At 36.6% G+C, this 20,360-nt stretch overlaps 1 protein-coding gene across 1 annotated transcript; it reads left to right on the top strand.

Annotated features, from left to right (window-relative positions):
* Positions 1–995: 995 nt before the first annotated feature.
* On the top strand, positions 996–19,333 carry Smp_164190 (putative transcriptional repressor protein yy (yin and yang) (delta transcription factor); the record flags this gene model as incomplete). Its single annotated transcript, XM_018794568.1, has 5 exons — positions 996–1,320; positions 6,444–7,334; positions 12,179–12,576; positions 14,421–14,872; positions 18,412–19,333. The coding sequence occupies 5 exons, from the start codon at positions 996–998 to the stop codon at positions 19,331–19,333; spliced, it is 2,988 nt and encodes a 995-aa protein (XP_018648968.1).
* Between the last annotated feature and the right edge of the window lie 1,027 nt (positions 19,334–20,360).

Genomic DNA, 20,360 nt, shown 5'->3' with positions numbered 1-20,360 from the left:
CGCGTCAGGCGTAGTGGGGGATTCCGGAAGGTTCAGGACGACTTGGGAGGTTGGGTCATCTTTCGCGCTGGAAACCAATCGAGCCTTGCGATTTTGGGTTCCGAAAGTTCCCTTCTGGGTACCATTTTTGATACGAGGGACAGAAGAGACTTTTTCTCGAGTTTCTGGTTGTGACAGACCTCTTTGGAGGATGTCCTTCCTCCTTTGGACAGTGTGGGTCAGCATTTTTTGGACTCACTTGGGCCTGCCTTATGTCAATCTGCGTATCGACAGATCGAGTTCTGACCGATGTGTCCCGACCGCGCTTGCCGAGACACTTTTTCGCGGCATTTACCATTGAGATGGCCTCGGTTAACAGGCTATTTGCATCCAAACAGCACTGTTGACATAGCCATATGCATCCATTCTTACTGAACCGCTTAAAAGCTGCAGGCGTTAGATTCGTGCAAACGTCGTGGTACCAACCTTTGCACTCATCGCACTGCATGCCGCTGTCAACGGGATATCGACATCATGGGCGGTGGCAAATGCTTTTATTGCACCTTCCAGTCATTTTAGGATGAGAAAGTGAGTTTTGACTAAAAGTAGAAAAAACTATAAATAGTTAGGACCAAAGTACTAGCAGATACAATGGAAAAAACAAGGTACTCTGGAGTACCGACGATAAAACTATTTAGGATACCAAAAATGATACTCTAGTCGAATACTTTAACTGAAAGGAATTCAATCAAAGTATAAACAGTAGTCTTGATACGTTAATAACGATTAAGACAATAGAATTTACTCAACGAGGAAAAATACCACTGTCCTTTTTAAATAGCGCGTTCTGTTTTCTAAAAAGGTTGGTTCAACTGAGAGACCACCATTTCCAAGACTAACACAGGCCACTAGTTCTCCTGTCCTTCCATAACTCAAAACTGAAACTGGAAACTGAAACTGATAACTGAATATGCTAGCGTATCTACCGCGGTGCGTTTAAGTGTGTTGCCAGAGTAATGATTGGTTCGTTTTTCGATGATTCCTCAATAAAAAATGAACTTAACAGTGATTTTTCTACCAACTGTTACTCCACAGTTGATCTGCAGTCTGATTTCTCACTCGATAATGTGGAAATATATCCGGAAATGCCTAATAATGATTCTTATGGTGCTCTATTTTTGATGGACTCTGCAGATCTTTTAGATGTACGTGAGGAAGTTATTGGTGAAGAACATCTCGCATCAAATCTTGATCAACCACCATACATAGAAGGACTTCCAAAAAAGTTTGGACTATTCTCTACCAAGAGTTCACGAATCAGTACTAGTCATAAAGATAAAGGTATGTATCTGTCTTCATACAATCTTCTAATTAGAAACTCATTACAGTGTCTATGTAGGATGTTAAATTAATTTGTTAGTCCTTGGTCCGTCACTGAATAGTGCTTGGATGTGTTTGTGTAACTGATGTCTGTTTGGTGCTTGTATTAGTGCACGCGGATCCATATTTCAGACCTGTGCTTTGGAGACGGAAGACTGAAGGCTAGTATTAGTTTTTTTTTAGCAAGCTTTTACACACGTATGATATCTTAAGTGAGTTAGCTGAAGGTTCGGACACCACTTCTTACTGTAGTAGGTTTCTGGAGCTGACTACTCGGTAAGAGGACCTGTATGCCAGTATATACTTGTCCTGAGTCGGCACACACAGGTTTAACATCACTTCCCGTTTGAAAGGATTGCTTTTTGCACTCCTGACATCTTGTCATTACATTCACGTAATATAATAATTGCATGAGTGATGCAACGGTTAGACTCAACGCTTCCTGTAAAAATCGAGTCTTTAGAAAAAATGACCCATTCTTATTGTATCAAACTATTCATGAGTAAAGTCAAGAGTAGAGTCCAAAGTAATTAAATCAAAGACTATAAACTATATAGTTAGTAACTAAGAACCTGGTACCGAAATCGGGTCAGTCAGCTACAACGTAGGACAAGGCACATATATGCATCAGTTCAAGTTACCATACCACATTATAACAAGATCAACACTAAATTCGTATAAGTAGTTAATCCAACGGCGGTGATGTATAAATCAAAGATTGCATATAACGATATAGTACAGGAAGAAAGATATGAAGCAATTTTATCTCATAATTTAAGGGAAGATAGATCGACAGAAAAAAACAACCTATGAAAAAGTCTTATTTTTGACAAAACTGATAATAGCAGCATTTATTTCCACCCGGACTCAATATTTAACAGCCTGTCTTTGTTAACTATTAGACTGCATCGTCCTTTTGTTCAATCGTTACTTATTTAAGTAGTTTTCTTTAAATGTTAAAACATTTACTCAGTTACTTGGTTGTAGTGAAGTATTAAGTTATTTTCTATGATGGTGCGCTTAAATCAACGCATGGGTTTACTTAAAACAACCGTAACTAGTATGGTGTAATAGGGGCCTATATATATATACATATATATATATATATAGAACTATGCTGTCATTTCCCTACCAATCTTTACCTCTAGTTTACTCTAGTGTAGGTCATTCTACGACTAACTCAAATTCAAGTCTGAGCACATTTGTCTAAATAACACCCAATCAGTCTCTATCATTGAAAAGAATCACTCAGTATACCATGCGTAAATTAACTTCATATACTCGTGATGATAAACAAATGTAGGGTTTAGAAATTTTAAAGACAGTAGTACAAAATCAAAACAGTTATTCAAGAAAGTATTTTAACCGACATCAAGTAGTTGTCTTTTCGATTCTCCTGACCGTTGCTGTTACCTTGACGTTGTAGTCGGGTTTACCTATCGTAATAAACCAATCGAGCTATACCGTCTGGAACAATCGCCCCCGAATGCCCTGGTACGGCCGAGAGTGGGGAGAGTCTGCTCTCCCTCTCGAAATGCTCTCACATGGCCACGCGAATATATAGCCTCTGTCAGGGAAGTGTCCTACTCACTGCCTTCTCGTGGCATTAGTGTTGTTTACGAAATCGAGAGAACGAAAAGCGAATGTCCGGCGCTTTAACCGGGTTGGTGGTGGACACGGAGGATCAACCTAGGGAAGTCGAAAAACCCTGATTCCAAACCAATGGTGCACATGGGCTCAGGCATCCTGAAGGAACGAATGGCGTATGAATCAATTGTGGGTCACCGGCTACCATGGGACTGCATCTCCTAACGATGCTCCTCTACCTTGTGGGTTAGACCTTTAGGTCAAAGGCTCCGGGTGTGTCCCCCTAAGGAAACCACCTGCTTCAGTTTGGACACATGGGCAGTATCACAGCCCTCAAACAAATCAAATGGGATTTGTGCGGCGCATATTTATCTGGTGTTTCCTTGTACCAATATTTATGTGTTTAAATAATAATAAATAATCGTTCCTCAAAGTCCTACCATACCAAGCGGGTCGGTTGGAAATGACTCACAAAGAGGTCGTGTGTGACCGGCCTCAAGCAGTTGTTCCTTGGGCACTGTGGTCACGCTCTCAGGTCACTAAGACCAACTCTAACCCAACTTCCTTCTCAGGTACCTCCAGAAGAACCCTTCCGCGGTGTGGGCAACCGCAGAGTGATAACCGCCCCCATACATCTAACAGCACTCAAGATCACTGTATTCATAATCAATTTTCCTCTTCGATTCCTATTATTCCTCCTACCTCGACTTTCAACCATAAACTTCCTCTTTTGACTTCCTCCCCAAGTGTCACTATGGCCAACAATTCTAGTGCGCGAAACACTCCCAGGTCTACTGAAACCTTGCTCCAAACTACACATTGGAATGTTCAACTTACACACCCTATGTACAGGCATAGCACTGAGTATGAGGGCAGAAGAAGCACTTTTAGAATGAATCCCTGTTAAGAGTCGCCTATGTGCTGTTCGGCTAAACGGCTCTGTAAAAACTCGAAAGGATAAGGACACACGTCGCTGCCTTTCCGTCATTTTTCCCTACGCTTTTACTAACTGCAGCCCGGATGAAGTGAAAAATGAATTTCACAGAAAGCTTTATGAACTTCTTTAAAAAGCTAGACACTCGGTCATAGTACTAGTCGCAGGTGACTCTAATGCCCAAGTAGGTCGTTTAAATCAATCAGAGACATTTAGATCATTATTTTAATATCCCAACTCAGCGAACAGATAATAGTGATCATGTGTTACAACTGTGCTCAGACAATCGTCTATTTTTAGCAAACTAATTTTAGGCATAGGGAGAGACATCGTTTAACATGCCAACCCCTTACATCAAACCAACGATGGACTCAAATAGACCATATTGTCATCAGTGATCGTTGAAAAGCTCGATAGAAGACCGTCACTCGTTCTGGAATACATATTTGGACTCCGACCATGCTCTAATGCAGGCATGAGTTTGCTTGCGTCACATTGGAAGCAGAAAAACCACACTAAAAAAACTCATAAGAGTTGAAACCAGTAACGAGAAAGCCAAAAGTAGATCCCAGGAACAACTGAGGTCACACTTAGGTAACTCTGAAAACGAGACGGACCAAGATGTTGCTTGGAAAGATATACAAAGAGCTGTGAAAATCATAGTCTGATTCTTTTCTGAAATTGCTTCGAAAGTATCTCCCCAGAGTAAGATTAGCCAAATATCCATGTTCATATAACAACACTCCCGGTTCATTCTGTTTATCACTAACCATTTCCTAATTCTCTAGAATCCGATTTCTATTATCACATCGACATGGAACTTTGGTTTTCATAGGGAATGTTAGTAAAAGACTGCTTCCAGAGTCAACAATGAATATGTAGGATTTAATTACTCTACAGATAAATTTTATGATAAGTCCCTAAACTGTTTCACACAGTCTTGACACGACCAAAGCCGAAACAATTAACTTGTTTGGTTTGTAACACTAAAATCCGTTTCTGGAATATAAATTAATACAAGCAGTGCATAAACAAAGATCATTTCAATCTGCTAAAAGGAGAAACTGAAGCGACAAAAATATCACGTCCTGCGCAGTAACTAGAGGCCAGCAAACAATTCAATAAGGTTTGTGTTCAGAAAATAAGTAAGCATAGTCACACCAAGGTCAGGACCAATCGAGGTGGTGGGCGTTTGACAGCATCATCGATGAGTTTGTTTTTCGACCACACTAGACCGTACCAGTTAATGAGTTTGCTCATTTAAGTTGTACAGGGAACTACATGCTTAATTAACATAAATTAAGGCCGATTTCTATCGTAAAGACTTATTTATTTCTTGTTTTCCCCTCACTTTGGACGTTGTGTTGTTTTACAGATGTTTTGTCCAGTTTCTTTTCATTTAAACTCGATTTCCTGTTGTTAGGTCCACACGACAATTAATATCATGAATCTTTTCTTGCCAATGATATAAACTGTGACCATTACCCTAGAAGTATACTTGTCCCAGATCCTGTATTGTTTGTCATACTCTATTAGATCTCATAAGTTACCTAATGTTGACGTTATTTACACTCAGCATCATATGTGGTCCAAGATAATCATCAAACTTATCCCCGAGTAGTCGTTATTCATAGACTTACGAAAACTTATCAATCTGAACTGTCACAACATAACGAATTTTACAGCAGGACTATAGAAAGTATAAATATTGGCTTAATTAGTATAAAAATTTATCACGTAAATTTCAGTTCTGTCAACACAGACTGAATAAAACATGGACTGTTCAGCTACTTTCAATAGTTCTTTGACTATAAGCGTAAACGTAGCCTCCTGTTTCTGTGATTTTCCATGTCGTTTGTTGTTCGGTATTATCGTCTGTCGACTCGTTTAGAAGTCCTAAACATTCATAAACCAACTGCTTGGGTTTGCCTAATATTTACTAGTTCTCTAACTAGTGTTGAGTGGTGATATTATTTTTAAGCGCGATTACGTCTTCATCTGGTTTTGTATCTGTTTTTATTATTATTATTATTATTACTTAAACATAAACATTGGTACAAGGAAGCACCAAATAGATATGCGCTACATAAATCATTCGATTCGTGTGAAGGCTAGGATATTGCCCGGATTTCCAAGCCAAAGCAGATAGATTTCCCAGAGAGTCACACTCTGAGCATTTGACCTATAGGTCTAATCCACAAGGCAATGAAGCAACGTTAGAAGCTGCAGTCCCATAATAGTCGGTGACTGACTCTATTTGTCTCCTTAGGATTCTGGAGCTCATGTGCACCATTAGTTTGGAATCAGGGTTTTCCAATTCCTGTGAGTGGATTCACTAACCCAATTAAAATGCTGGATATTCAGTTTTCGTCCTTTCAATTTCGTAAACACCTCCACCACTAGAAGGCAGTGAGTAAGACTTCCCTGACAGTGGTTGTATGCACGTGGCCATGTGAGAGCCTTTCAAGAGGTGGAGTTGACTCTCCAGGGCATTTGGAGACATCTTTTTGTGTATCAACTATTATTTCACCTTAATGTACTGTTTATATTCTTTTGTTTATAGGCAATAAAGAACTCGATGTTTTCCATGATAAGAATTCTTTTTCCGACGAACAGAAGCATAATAAATGTCCGTGGAATGATGGATCTGAAGAGATAACTGATAAAGCTTATTTATGTAACCCCGATAGTCCATTATCGATTTCTAATGACATCGGAGTAACTTCATCAGATAATATAGATGAAGTGTTTGACAAAGATCATGTAACCAGTCACGATATAATTGATGGTGATGATGTTTCTTTGGAGAGACTTTCCGATCTTCATATTCCATTACCATTATTTCACACTGAATCTAATTATTCAGATTCTTCACAAATAAATCCATCCGATTCAGAAGTGGATGCATGCGGTTTGTTTTCGTCAGATAACTGTGCTACGAATCAGTCCGATGATTACGTCCAAATAAAACATCTTACATCGCCTGATTCATCTAATTCAAACTCAAATGAGTCTACGACTAAAATCCCTACCATAGTACCTGTATCGTCATTATCTTCTGCGGAAAAAACTGAACTAATACGACTGCCATCTCATGCTAACCATCTAACCACTACAGTTAACCCGAGCTATCCATCTAGGCCAATATCAACTTGTCTTTCTTTGAAGTCAAAATATCGCCGTTGTGGACAAATAACACTAAAATCAGGTGCATCCATCCTTCGTACAAAAAGTTCATTTAATGAATTAAAGCCATGTTTTAAACCAACATTCACTTCTACACGTATTGCTCATTGCGGGTTTCTAGCTGCTCCTCGTTTTCCTGGATCAATGAAAGAATCAGCAGTTAGTCCAACTTGGTTTCCGAAAGTTGCATTCGTTAACTCTAATACACCACTCACTCTTAGAAAACCAGCTATTGTGATTGCCTCATCATATCCCAATTCTAGATCAGGTAAATTTTAATTATTATGCTACAATAGTTTCTTTTTAAGAACACTTACACTGTGATCTAACAGTTAAGTCTGCATACAATCTTGTAAAATGTGTTCATTATTTTCCTTAATGAATAATAGTCTACTTAGTGTCCGTTTTAAGTTTACAACACTTAATTTACGAAGTAGTTAAAGGTTTTAATTGTCAACCTTAGAATATCAGATTAAGGTTCCACTCCACTTACTTCAGTTTGGTTAACTGTCTGGTATTATCACTTCGCACTGCTATTTAATATTTTACTGATATGACTATAATAACAATGATAACTCGACTACACTTTATTACCAGAACACCATAGTTCCCCATTTCTTCGTACTCCCAGCTGATCGAAAAACAAATATTGTGGGGAAGATTTTCTCAGTAGCGACCAAAGAAAATTCTCTCACTTACGTACGAATTATATTCAGTGGTTAAGAAGGAACTGTCACAGTTAATTGATGTGTGGGCGAGAATGACAGTGATTGGTTGTCTTGATGAGTCAGACATTAGATAGGATGACAGGTGTTATATGTTATATATATATTCCCCTATCCTTATTATGTATGGACTGTTCCCTGTTGATGGACACTTATTGATTGACTGTTCTTTGTGTCGGATTTTGGTGTGGAAATATATTGACGTTATAGTCAGGCTAATCTCGTGTTCTTGATCTGAGTTGTGTTGAAGTCCTGTAGAATAGACACTGGGTGGGAATCTAGTGTAGATAATCGTCTAAGGTAAATTAACGTCCCACATACGTGTAAGAAGTGAAAGGACTGTTATAACAGAAACCCCTAGAGTTATAACCAGCATCCTCTCTTTTACGTTTATAACATTAATACAAGTGAATATTATACTAAAAAGAAATCACAGAATTAATTAATGCAGTAAAAGCTTACTGGGATCCAAACGCACAAAAACCACTAAATTAATATATAATCTTACAAATAATTCAATCTGATGCGTTGTATCTGGCGGTTCAGCATTTCTAACACCTACCCCCAATTAACAACTAACTTCTTCCCGGTTCATCTGAACTTGTACCGTCTTCCATCTGCATTGGTCGAACCATCTTGTTCATAAATCCGACTTATGCGTTCGGGTTGTTTAAATTTTCCAGGGTTAGTAAACTGAAGGTGTCCAGCAAAATGTCTAAGGGTATGTTTTGGTTGTATTTGGCTCAGTAGTATTTCTCCCACAGCTAAGTCATACGAAATACCCCTCTTGCCTCCTTGTTATATATACCTTTATATCCACTGACCATGGGAAGCCGTTAGTTGTAAGGAAACTCTCGTGTACCTACTCGGAATACTGGAGAATCAGCTTGAATTTCGGGTCGTCTCTACGGCATCATGGTATGGTGAGTTCTTAAGTTTCGATCCATTAAGGTTTCCAGCGGGGATAATTTGTTAGGAGTTGTGCTATTAGGCAAGGTGTGATCGATAGATAAGAAACTTCGTATTTGTGCCCCTCTCTCTCCCTTTGTTTGTAGAAGCACCTACTTGGAGGTGTTAACGGAACCCTAACCTGCGGATTTGACTGTGGATGATATGAAGCGAATACACTTGATTTACAGCTCAACAGCGTCAGAACTTTGTGAACTGTGACCCACTATATGATACTTAAGTATCTGCCAATCAGTTGCAGTACAAAATTTACCTGGTGACCAGTGTATATATATGTATATATATAGACTGCACTAAAAATTAATAGTTAGAATTTTGAATGCAGTGAATTATCAGGGTAGAAAAGTGTAAGATCCTTACCGTCGTCAAGAGATGGGAGAACAAGAGCACCTAAGGATCCGTCACTATACTTAGTAGCTTACTAATTTTAATTGGTGAGAAACAAACTTAGTTATTGTCTTTTTGTGAGTCACAATTAAATAGTGTCCACGTTGTTTTTAATTCAAAGGTATATTCTAGTTTTACCGTATTTCATTTCTTATCATAAATAAGTACATACACACGAATTTGTGCACAAATTAAAGGTATAGACCACGCCCATAAAAAATTTTATTCATCCGCCTATTTCGCTATAGAATCTAAGACAGAGTACTATAATTACTTTATTGTTTATTAACTAAAGATCATATGTACACATAATTGGCGAGTACTTACTGTTTGTAGAAAAAATGTATTATCGAATTTACCATACCGAATAAGTTCTTATGTTACGCATTTACCAAGTACAGGTTTATGTACTTGTCTTTAAGCTACATTGTGTAAGAACTAGGTTTATTACTACACGACTGCTCAAACTAAACTAATTGCAAAGGTGTTTGATTTCGCAGCCTAATCTATTGAAAACCGAATGCCTTAACTACCAATTTATGAACCAGTCACAGGGAAATATAAATTATTTTCTGTTGTCTTCAGTTTGCCTTTAGTTACTATAAAAGTTAAAAATATTTGTAATGCTTCGGATTAAGAATGAAAATTGTTTTTTCTGAATGTATTCTATGAAGGCGAGACTAAACTATACTGACGAGCCAATCAGGAGCTTTCGCAGGTTTTCAAGGTCACGGCGTTAAGTTCGGTACCTGATGCTTACGTACGATCGGTTTACAGAGGATTTTAGGGAAGACGTGATAATTCAGCGTCTACAAGAGAAGTGATCATAAGATTTTGGCGCGAAATTCAATTATCCATTTGGATAAATAGAGTTTTGGCATTATACTGATGTCAGTTCATGATGAAAACCCTAAGTATAATTCCTAGCCTTAACCATGAACTGTAAATCATAATTTGAATTCTTCACACAGGTTTATAACCCTCATATGGTCTTAGTTATTATGTTGACACTCTCAAGGTCACTCTAGCGTCGGTTTAAGGTTGTCCATAAATTACAGTCTCACCCTTAACCCTAAACCCCAACCTTAAACCTTAACTCTAACCCTAAACCGTAAACCATACCAATATACCAACAACATTGAAGCTATGTGGTCGAGGCTAAAAGAATTTTTGAGATCTTATCATGGTTTCAGAGGTCGACTACTATGGAGCCATATGGATGTGTTCCTGTACTGTATGCACTATGATTTTAGAACTTCTGAACCTATATCTGACCTTGAGAAGTTTTTGAGTCATGTTAAAGAACAGTATCCCCTTTAATTTTTGAGTTTTGTATAATATATTTTTACTGTAAACTAACTGTCTTCTGATTGGCTAATATTTCTCAAGGTCATTTAAAATTCGTTCTAAGGTCGTCAGTATAGTTTAGTCTCGCCAAATGAATTAATTTGGTACTTGTAGAATAATTTTTAGAAAAGTTCACTTCTAGAAGTGCTCACAATATCCAAAACGACAGTAAAGTCTTCACAGTTAAACCACCCTAGTTTAGTCAAATGCATTACCACTAAAAATATACTGTAGCTAATAATTTGAAATGCACATTCTTTTTGCCTTTACAGTCTTTCTATTTTTTTATTCTGGCCATATAAAAGCTTAATTTTAATCTAATCCTAACAACATCACAAAAATATTTTATGCTTATAATCTGACAACTGGTTACTGTACATATCCTTTGATTTTATCATGGGTCTTTAGTGTTCTAATATCACTGTAGACATGAGCTTCTATACGTTGGAGACATAAACATGCACATAAATTCGTGTTTGCTATGCCTTTAAAGTTGACGGTTTGACTCAATATTTAATATTTAATTAGTCAATCAACAACCATCGATCCCGTTGTGGGGTGTGCTACTTATATCGGCATAAGTAGTATTTATCATGAGTCAGGAATAGGATGTCTGGTAGCAGAAGATTGGGAAGGAAAGAACGGGAACAGAAAGCGATTGGTATGGAAATGAAGGAACAGTGAAGTCTGAGACGATTGATTGACATTTGCAAAGAAACAGTCAGATTCGAAACAGTTGATTGATATTTTGCAAATTAATTGTTTACTGTTTGGTTCTCAGATTTGACTAGCAGATTCTGTAATTTTGTGTTTAAATACATTCGATTGTCCCTACTTGTGTTCTTGTTCAGTACACCGTTTGTTCAACCGTCTGTTTTATGCGAAACACCTCTTAACCTTATTTGGGGATTTATTTGTATATGCAAACTGATGATCATTCACACAAATGTACCAAAATGTTTGGGTTATGTTTCTCTCCTTCTAAATGCGAAATGTTGCCCTGAAACTGGTCTGCAGTAGTGTTCAATGTAGTTTTAGAAAGTAAAACATTTTTGAAAACGTTACTTATTTTGACATTTTCATCACCCCTAGTGATTTGATCACTGACAAAACCTCAACAACACGAATGACAAAAGTCCTCTTGACTCATTTCGAAAATCTGGCCACGTGTGTCACAGACATGATCCACATCTGTCTGTGTACCTATCAAAGGTTAAGTATCCTGTGCAGTAGTCTGCTCTGTATTTCCTTATGGCCCCGAGACTTGCTTATGTTTTATAAATTTGGTAATCAGTGTCCTGAAATGATTGGATTTGTTGACACTTTACTGCTATGTGAAAATATCAGGCTAACGACAAAAACACAAACATGATAAAATGAAAAATATATACTTTGAATACAAGCATAGGGAATAAGCTCATAGGATGTTCAGCACTTAATGAAGGGTAACAGCTAAATACACCCACTTCTTTACGTGTATGGATGATGGTTTAGTGTTTGAAGTACTTGAATTTTAAGCGTTGAATCAATAGTTCGAATCCCAATCTGCCTACTTTGATGTGGGGAAATGAATGGTCTGTTTAACGTTTGATAACTTGACGAATATATATTAATCCTGCAAACTTGCATTTTTAATGTTCATGCAACTATAGTTTAACATGTAATACTACTATTTTCTATCTAGATGCCACATATCTGAAGAGCGAAGGAATAAATTTTATGACACATTCTTCTGTTATGCAATCAACGGATTTACAGTCTTCACTTTTATACAGTCAAAATGGATTTTATATTTCCACAATGCGTCATAATTCATTAGGAGGCAATAATCCCGGTGATTTAGCATCACTTGTAACCGCTACAATCCCATCTGATTTCACATCAAATCGTACTGTATTCTGCCCTCATCTTGGTTGTGGGAAAACATTTCGAGATACAGCTGCAATGCGTAAACATTTACATACCCATGGTCCACGCGTTCATATCTGTGCAGAATGTGGTAAAGCGTTTGTTGAATCAAGCAAATTGAAACGTCATCAACTTGTTCATACTGGGGAAAAGCCTTACCAATGTGCATTTGATGTAAGCATTTGTTTTTACATTTTGAGTCATGACTATAAACATTTAATTCAGTATATGTCTGAAATTAGTTCAATTGGAATACAGTTTCAAGTAAGCAAACTGTTGAAAACTAGAAAGTTCCGGACATAATTTTTGTCTTAGGTCGGGACCCTTCAGAAGTATGAGTTGCCCTATAATATATTTTAATATCTTGATTATTAAACTGAGACTGTAAGACGCCGATAAGCATGTCTGTGTTCTAAAACCTGACGAATAGTGAACATGTGGTCGATACAGCCACGACCAGGTCTGAAGCCAGCCTGATTTTCCCGTGTTTGGAGTTCACGAGTCTTAGTTAGGCGCCCGATAATTATTGACGCTAGTATTTTAGATGCTATATTAGTCAAACTAATCCCTCTATGGTTATCACAGGATGATTTTGACCCCTTCTTGTACATTTGGATAACCAGTGATTGTGACCAGTCGGATGGGATTACGTCCAACTACCAGATTTTAGCCAAAATATTAGTCAACCTAATCGCTAAAATTGGACCACCATATTTAAAGACATCTGCAGCCAATCTATCTGGACCGGCTGCTATTCTTCTTTTCAGATTAGCTATAGCCTTTTGAACTTCAACTCGAGTCCGGGGACATATTTGAATGTTCAATTCAGACTGTTTGGGGATGGTGGTAACTGTAGAGCAGTATGTCAGTATGTACTCAATCTTTGGAGGTTTTCGAAGTGCTTTAGTCTAATTACAGCATTTATAATGAATTCGGTTCATAACCTATACGTTCTGACCGTACATGTTACGTTAACGCAGTGGTCTCTTTTCCCTATCGTCACGACCTATGGAACTATATTGAAGAGAATAATGTGCTTAAGAGCCATCCTTGCCAGATAGATCGATTGGATGACCGTAAGACTATAAGCTGCAAATTTAAATCCTTAAGGGCAAACCATACTATTGAATATACCAAAGTGTAACTACGAAAAAGTATTATGCGTGCTGTCAGTAAATGTGTTTGAGAATATCATTCATCTTTCTAAACTTTCAGTTATGTAACTGAGTTGTCGAAACACTCCACTTTTAACCTCCAAGTTACATGATCTTGTACCCAACTCCACAATTTTTTGTTTCACTTGCTGCCTAATAAATGAGTAATCATCACACAGTAAATACGTGACTATAGGTGTTGTGTACATAAATATCTTTGCATTTGCATTTCTGCCCCCAAATGCCCTGGTACAACCGAAAGTAAGGAGAGTCCGCTCTCCCTCTCGAAATGTTCTCACATGACCACGCGTATATAGCCTCTACCACGGAAGTCCTACTCACTGCCTTCTCGTGGCATTACTGTTGTTTACGAAATTGAGAGAACGAAAAGCGAATATCCGGCGCTTTTACCCGGTCGGTGGACACGAAAAGTCTACCTAGGGGAGTTGGAAAATCCTGATTCCAAACCAATGGTGCGCATGGGCTCCAGTATCCTGAGGGAACAAATGGCGTATGAACCAGTTGTTGGTCACCGGCTACCATAGGACTGCATCTCCTTACGATGTTCCACTGCTTTGTGGATCAGACCTTTAGGTCAAAGGCTCCGTGTGTGGCCCCCTAAGAAAACCACCTGTTTCGATTTGGGCACCCGGACAGTATCCCAGCTCTCACACAAATCAAATGAAATTTGTGTGGCGCATATGTATATGGTGCCCCTTTGTACCGATATTTATGCGTTTAAATAAATAAAATAAATTGCATTTGCATATAAACATTCATATGATCTGAATGTGTTACTAGTTCTAATTGTAAAAAAATGACATACCTGTTTTATCAAAAACTATTTTTTATTTCTTATTTTAGGGTTGTGGTAAACGTTTTTCTTTGGATTTCAATCTACGTACTCATTTACGTATTCATACTGGAGATCGACCGTATCCGTGTCCACAGCCTGGTTGTAGTAAACGTTTTGCTCAGTCGACAAATTTAAAGTCACATCTAGCAACACACAGTAAAATTCGAGCTACTCATCAATCAAGTTTTATGAATAGACATCATTTAAATTCCACTGTGAATAGTGGTGGTGTTGGTTCAGTTCTGTTACGCCCTGCTGCTGCTGCTCATCCTAATCATACACATGATCAACATATTCCAAATTCATTAAATGGTTCTATTTTACAATCTCCAATGAATTTTTCCACTATAATTCCCATAGGATCTAAAGATATAAACGTTCGTAATCGATGTGTCAATAGATTCAAGTCAAATTTAAGTTCTTTATTTCAAGAGGTTCATTTAGAGAACTCTCGATTACAGTAAGTAATATATATGTATATATGATTCTTTTGTTGGGTTGATGTGAGTAGTCGGCAGGAAATCCAGAACCCCAAGTTGCGTGCTAGCTTGGTAGTACTGCCTCAAACTGTGACACGTTTGAATCTCATAGGGAGCATCCGTGACCTCGTAGTCCTAGATGTGTTTTGGTGACGAGTGCCAAATAGCACTAAACCTAGGTCGAGAATTTCCTGATGGCTACCTTAAACCATTTAACATCTCAATATAATACTTGCGATATGGAGTCCCTTAAATTGGTGACCACATTTCAACTTCATCTATAGATTTCATTCAGCACTGAAAACCTAGAAAAACATGACACTAATCACTACTCAGTGATCACTTACAATATGACTTAGTAGCTTAATTATTAAAGTACTTGATGTTCAATTATTAAGTTGCAGATTCAAATCCTTCATCTACTTCATGTTGGTTGGTCATACACATGCACAAATCGTAACTCCAAGTTAAGTACATCAACTTGTATTTAGCTAGTGAGTTTTATTTCATTCAGATTGATAAAACTAACATTTCGTTCTTCTGATTAGCTAGTTATTGTCTATAATTTTGTCTTAAACTTTCCATACACACTACTACTGAATGCAAAATAAAATTAAAATATCTTTTGTGTACTAGGCTATGTAATAAAAAAATCATATTTTAACTGAACCAGGATGTAGATAGAACTTGACACCAGTTTTTAAACTTTTAAATAACATAAATTCCCACAGGAAATACTTTCAACCACCCGTAACCTATCACAAATATCCGTTAGTATAATTTGTTGTATCTAATAAGCAAAATAAAGTGGAATGAGCAATATAAATAGCAATAGAGTCGGTTAAATACCGAAAAGAAGGGATTCGTTCGTCGAGTAAGATCGTTTTTAAACTCAAGGTTTAAAGAAAGATAGAATGAATTTATCTGTGCCATAGTGATAGATTCTGAGCTAGGTTACCCAACGTCTCCAACTACTAATCGTGTTTGTTTCACAGGTTCCAACCGGTTAATCTGCATCCACCAACACAACTCAAACTAATGATCAGTTACTTTGTGGACTGATGCTACTTCTTTTGTTTGACCGCCCCTAACTTTCTTTCAGTTTACTCTTACTCCAGTCATTGTTGCGCTCAATGTGTTAACGTCTCTTTCTATAGCACACAGGTTCGAATTGCACAGAGAGAATCTCAGTCCTAACTTGCACGAAGTCTAGATCACTTAACATCACAAATAATAACAATAAAGTAATGAAAAGTATTAAAAAACGTACACATTGATCATCTTCATGTACGATGATTTGAGTTTTCCTATTCTATGGAACATTCATGACCAGAAGCAAACTCTCCCCTACTTATATTGAGGTAGTTATCAGTAAACCCTTAACCTATGTATCATGCAAGTTGGCACTTATCAGGAAAGGATACTTACAATCTTCAGAGGACTGATGCTCTCTATGGGATTCAGACTCGCATCATCAAGCCTCATGATCTGAGGCGTTACCACAACTGTTCAGTCCACTACTGAACTCCCTTTGGACTGAGATATTTACATAAATGTGTTGTAGTATCTGTTGCTACGTTAAGCCCATATACCTTATTCTAGCTTCTGGACAGGCCAGTTTATCCCCTCTTCTTGAGTCACGTTTTGACCTTGTTAATTATTCGCTTATTAATCTTGACTGTTTTTATATGAGCGCACATATGTGTATACTTCTTATCCTATTCATCACATGTCTATAGCTTATTTTTTGTCTGACTATAAATATCGATTAACGCTTGACTAAATGGAACCGACTCGCACACCTCTATCGCGCGTCATTTCGCTCCGCTCTCTTCTCTTCGCTTCGTCCCTCTGATTGTCTGTCCTGATCAATGATTGCACGAAATATACGTATTCGAAACCCTTTCTCGTATTTGACTTATTTTAATTCCGTTATTCACCAACGTGAATTAAGTCGGTGAAATATGCGAGGATGGATAACATGTATATTTCGACAGCGATCATTCATATGATCTAATTGGAGTCACATAGATGGCCACAATAGTGTATTATAGCACCATCATAAACATAATTTGGTGTATTTTAGTCGAGCTTAGATTTCTTTTTATGTGATGACTATCATCCAGTTGATTTAGATGGTCAAGTAAGTAATAAATATAAGTTACGAAATAATCATATTGATATTTAATACGCTAATATGCTAAGTGATATGCTGATTTTCAATAATCATTTTTATACAAAATAGAATATGATGTTGACCTCTATCTACTTTTTTGACAATAATAAAATTCTTTTAAAAGTTGAAATCATGAGTCTATTGAAGCTAGACCACCATCGAAAACCTGGAAGCACTGGACGGCCGTTTCGTCCTACTATGGGACTCCTCAGCAGTGCGCACCCACGATCCCGCACTGGCGAGATTCGAACCCAGGACCTACCATTCTCGAGCCAGAGCCCTTAACCGATAGACCACTGAGTGATAATTCATAAAAATTTTCACATACATAGAAGGAAGTTAGGTATCAAACATCAACACAATCAATCAGTAAACTTATTTCGATTAGCATTATTTAATATAAATAAGGATGAGGATGTTACTGAACTACAATTTCAGGTAAACTCTGCACCCAAATGTTCCTTTTTGCACACAGTAAAAGTTTATTTTTCCTCTTGACGGATTACAACTATGAGATTATTCAATGGATCCACTTGTTAATCGTTTGATCATGTATTATTCAAGATCTGTGTTATGTTTTATGTTCAACCCTAATCAGTCGACCATGGTTGATGATTATCTGTGATAATATGTAAGAACTTTCGTCTAAAGTAGTGCGAATCGTTTCACAGTATTGGGGCGCCGAGTTGATGTAAGACATTAATATCTGCGATAATGTTAATTGTTATACTGACTTGTGCGTACATATATGATTAGTGAATACGGAGAACGTAAAAGGAAGCTTAGGCTTTGAAAATCTTTAAACCAATTGAATTCAAATTAACAGTTCAAGATTTCACCATGTGCATGTTTCCTTGTTAGTTTTTGAACGTTAATTTGTCAGGTGTGGTTAAATGATCATAATGCCTTATAAGTGATATGTCTCGAATTTGGTCATAGTGGCACGGGCGTAATCATTGTTTCACACCATCTGTTCGACGCTTATATTTTTTTTTATTATCGTCAATACTACTAATATTTTCTAACTTATTTGGTATTCATCTGTTTAATATTTCCTGTCACTATGCGGATATAAAATTCGGAAACTGAGCGAATAGATATTTATGCCGAAGTCTACTTTATGTTACCATTGATTGAGTTAACTACTAGGTGAAATAGGATTTCGAATCATTCCTTAATTTAATCAAGTTCACTCATTTGTAAATCAACAGTTTGAATCCTGGTTATACATTAAGACTCGACTTCGTCTCCATTCAGTTTCTTAGAATATTAGTGAGTAATATTAATCATAATATTCATCACATAACTTTTATACGTGATATTTTCTTCTTTTCATACTTCTAGTACTTCATCACTACTGAATATTAATAATACCTTGTCTATCCCTACATCAAGTCCAGATCAGTGCGAACCAACAGATATCAGCCCATTATCTCCATTGGATCTAACTTCTTCCTCGACAGAATCCAACAGTTCCACATTGTCATCTCAAAGTGCCACAAATCACATAAAGTATAACATTTCATCTTCCAGTTCGGTTATTTCAAAAACACAACAACTATTCACTAATGCAATCGAAAGTCAATTAAATGAGTTCACTAATCCCACTACTACCAGTGATGCTGTACAATTGTTTGAAAATCATTCTTTAGAATCTTCCATAAATTTAGACCATGAGAAAATTGATCTCAGTATTGGGGTTACACAACCTATGATTAATAAAACTGATGAAGACTTTTCTAATAATTCACATGTGAATATTGATGACATCTATTACCAGCCATCTTTTATCAAGCCTGAATCGGATATTATTATTAATAGTTCAATCCCACCAATGCAAAATTGTAAAACATCAACAAGACGCTCAAGAAAATGTTTAAGTATAACTAAACGATCTGAATCGCCTAATTTTGAAGATTTTCTAAAAACTCAAGATGATATAAGTTTTACTGAAGATGATCCTTTAAGCAAGCATCATTTTTACCTTGATAATGGTAATGATCATTTATCGTCTAACAATAAAACAACAACATTGAAATCACCATATCGGCGTCGTCGTCGACGACATTGTAAATCAAAATCAGACAGTAATAAATATATTTGTAAAACATCATCACATTCTAATAATAATATGCTCATTACATCATCACATTATGGTACTCGTTCGAAATCTCGTGAATCCTTTGATAAATTATTACCTAATAATCAACGTGGTCGTCGTCGTTGTACATTAAAAACATGTGCCAAACGCCGTTTTCGTCCGTAAAACATAGGTTTGTTTTGATGGATGGATTCTACCTCTTATTCTCTCATCATCACGAAAACAAACACAGGCACCAACATATATATATATATATAATGTTTCTCTGATCTGTATCTCTATATTCATCATTGTTCATATTTAATCATTCTATCATCATTACCTTCATCATAATGCATATATTTCTCAAAATATTGATAGTTCCGTGGTTACATCGCTCAAATTATTATCAAAACTATTGATTTATTCTACTCATACACACATATATGTTTTGCGGAATGTTTCTTTCGTATTTTCTTTTTCTCATTCTAGAATGTCTTATTTAAAACTATTTCCATGACATTTACACGCAAACTAAAATCTGTAATATCAACATATGTAAACAGATCATTGATTTTTTTTTCTTAGAAAATTACCATTCCTGTTAATTTTACCTTCATGCCGGTATTGTGTGTGAGTTTTTTCTCCTAATTATCTTTTTTTTTCTAAACCATCATACTCTACTGGGATCTCTAAAGGCGGCAAATAGATTCACTGTACTTATATATATATATATATATATATATATATATATGTATAAGTGAATTCATTATATATGCGTATTAATAACTTATGTATATTAATAACTTATGTATGTTGTTTGCATTTATTCAGTTACATAATCTGTGCAATACTCATTTTATGGATGCATTTCGTTTTGACAACAACAACTACTACTACTAATTGGCAGAATTATACAATGTGCAATATTTAAAAAAACATGACAAAAGTGACTGTTTAACATAGAACAGCTGACTTTTTTATAAAGAAAAAAAATTATCTTATCAATTGGTTAATTGTTTTATCCCTCCCCGCCCCCCCCCACACTAACTCCCTTAAATATTCATGTGCAATCATACCTAATATTAATTTTTTTGTTGTTGCTTTTTTCTCTCTCTTTTTATGTTTCATTAATGTGAAATCAAACATCTTGTCTAATTCCTAGTCAATCTTTCACTTATATACATTCTATACTTTTTATGAATGGATTCAA

The sequence above is a fragment of the Schistosoma mansoni genome, chromosome 1, assembly GCF_000237925.1.
Source record: "Schistosoma mansoni strain Puerto Rico chromosome 1, complete genome".
Lineage (NCBI taxonomy): Eukaryota > Metazoa > Platyhelminthes > Trematoda > Strigeidida > Schistosomatidae > Schistosoma > Schistosoma mansoni.
This window is presented reverse-complemented; position numbering and strand designations above follow the sequence as displayed.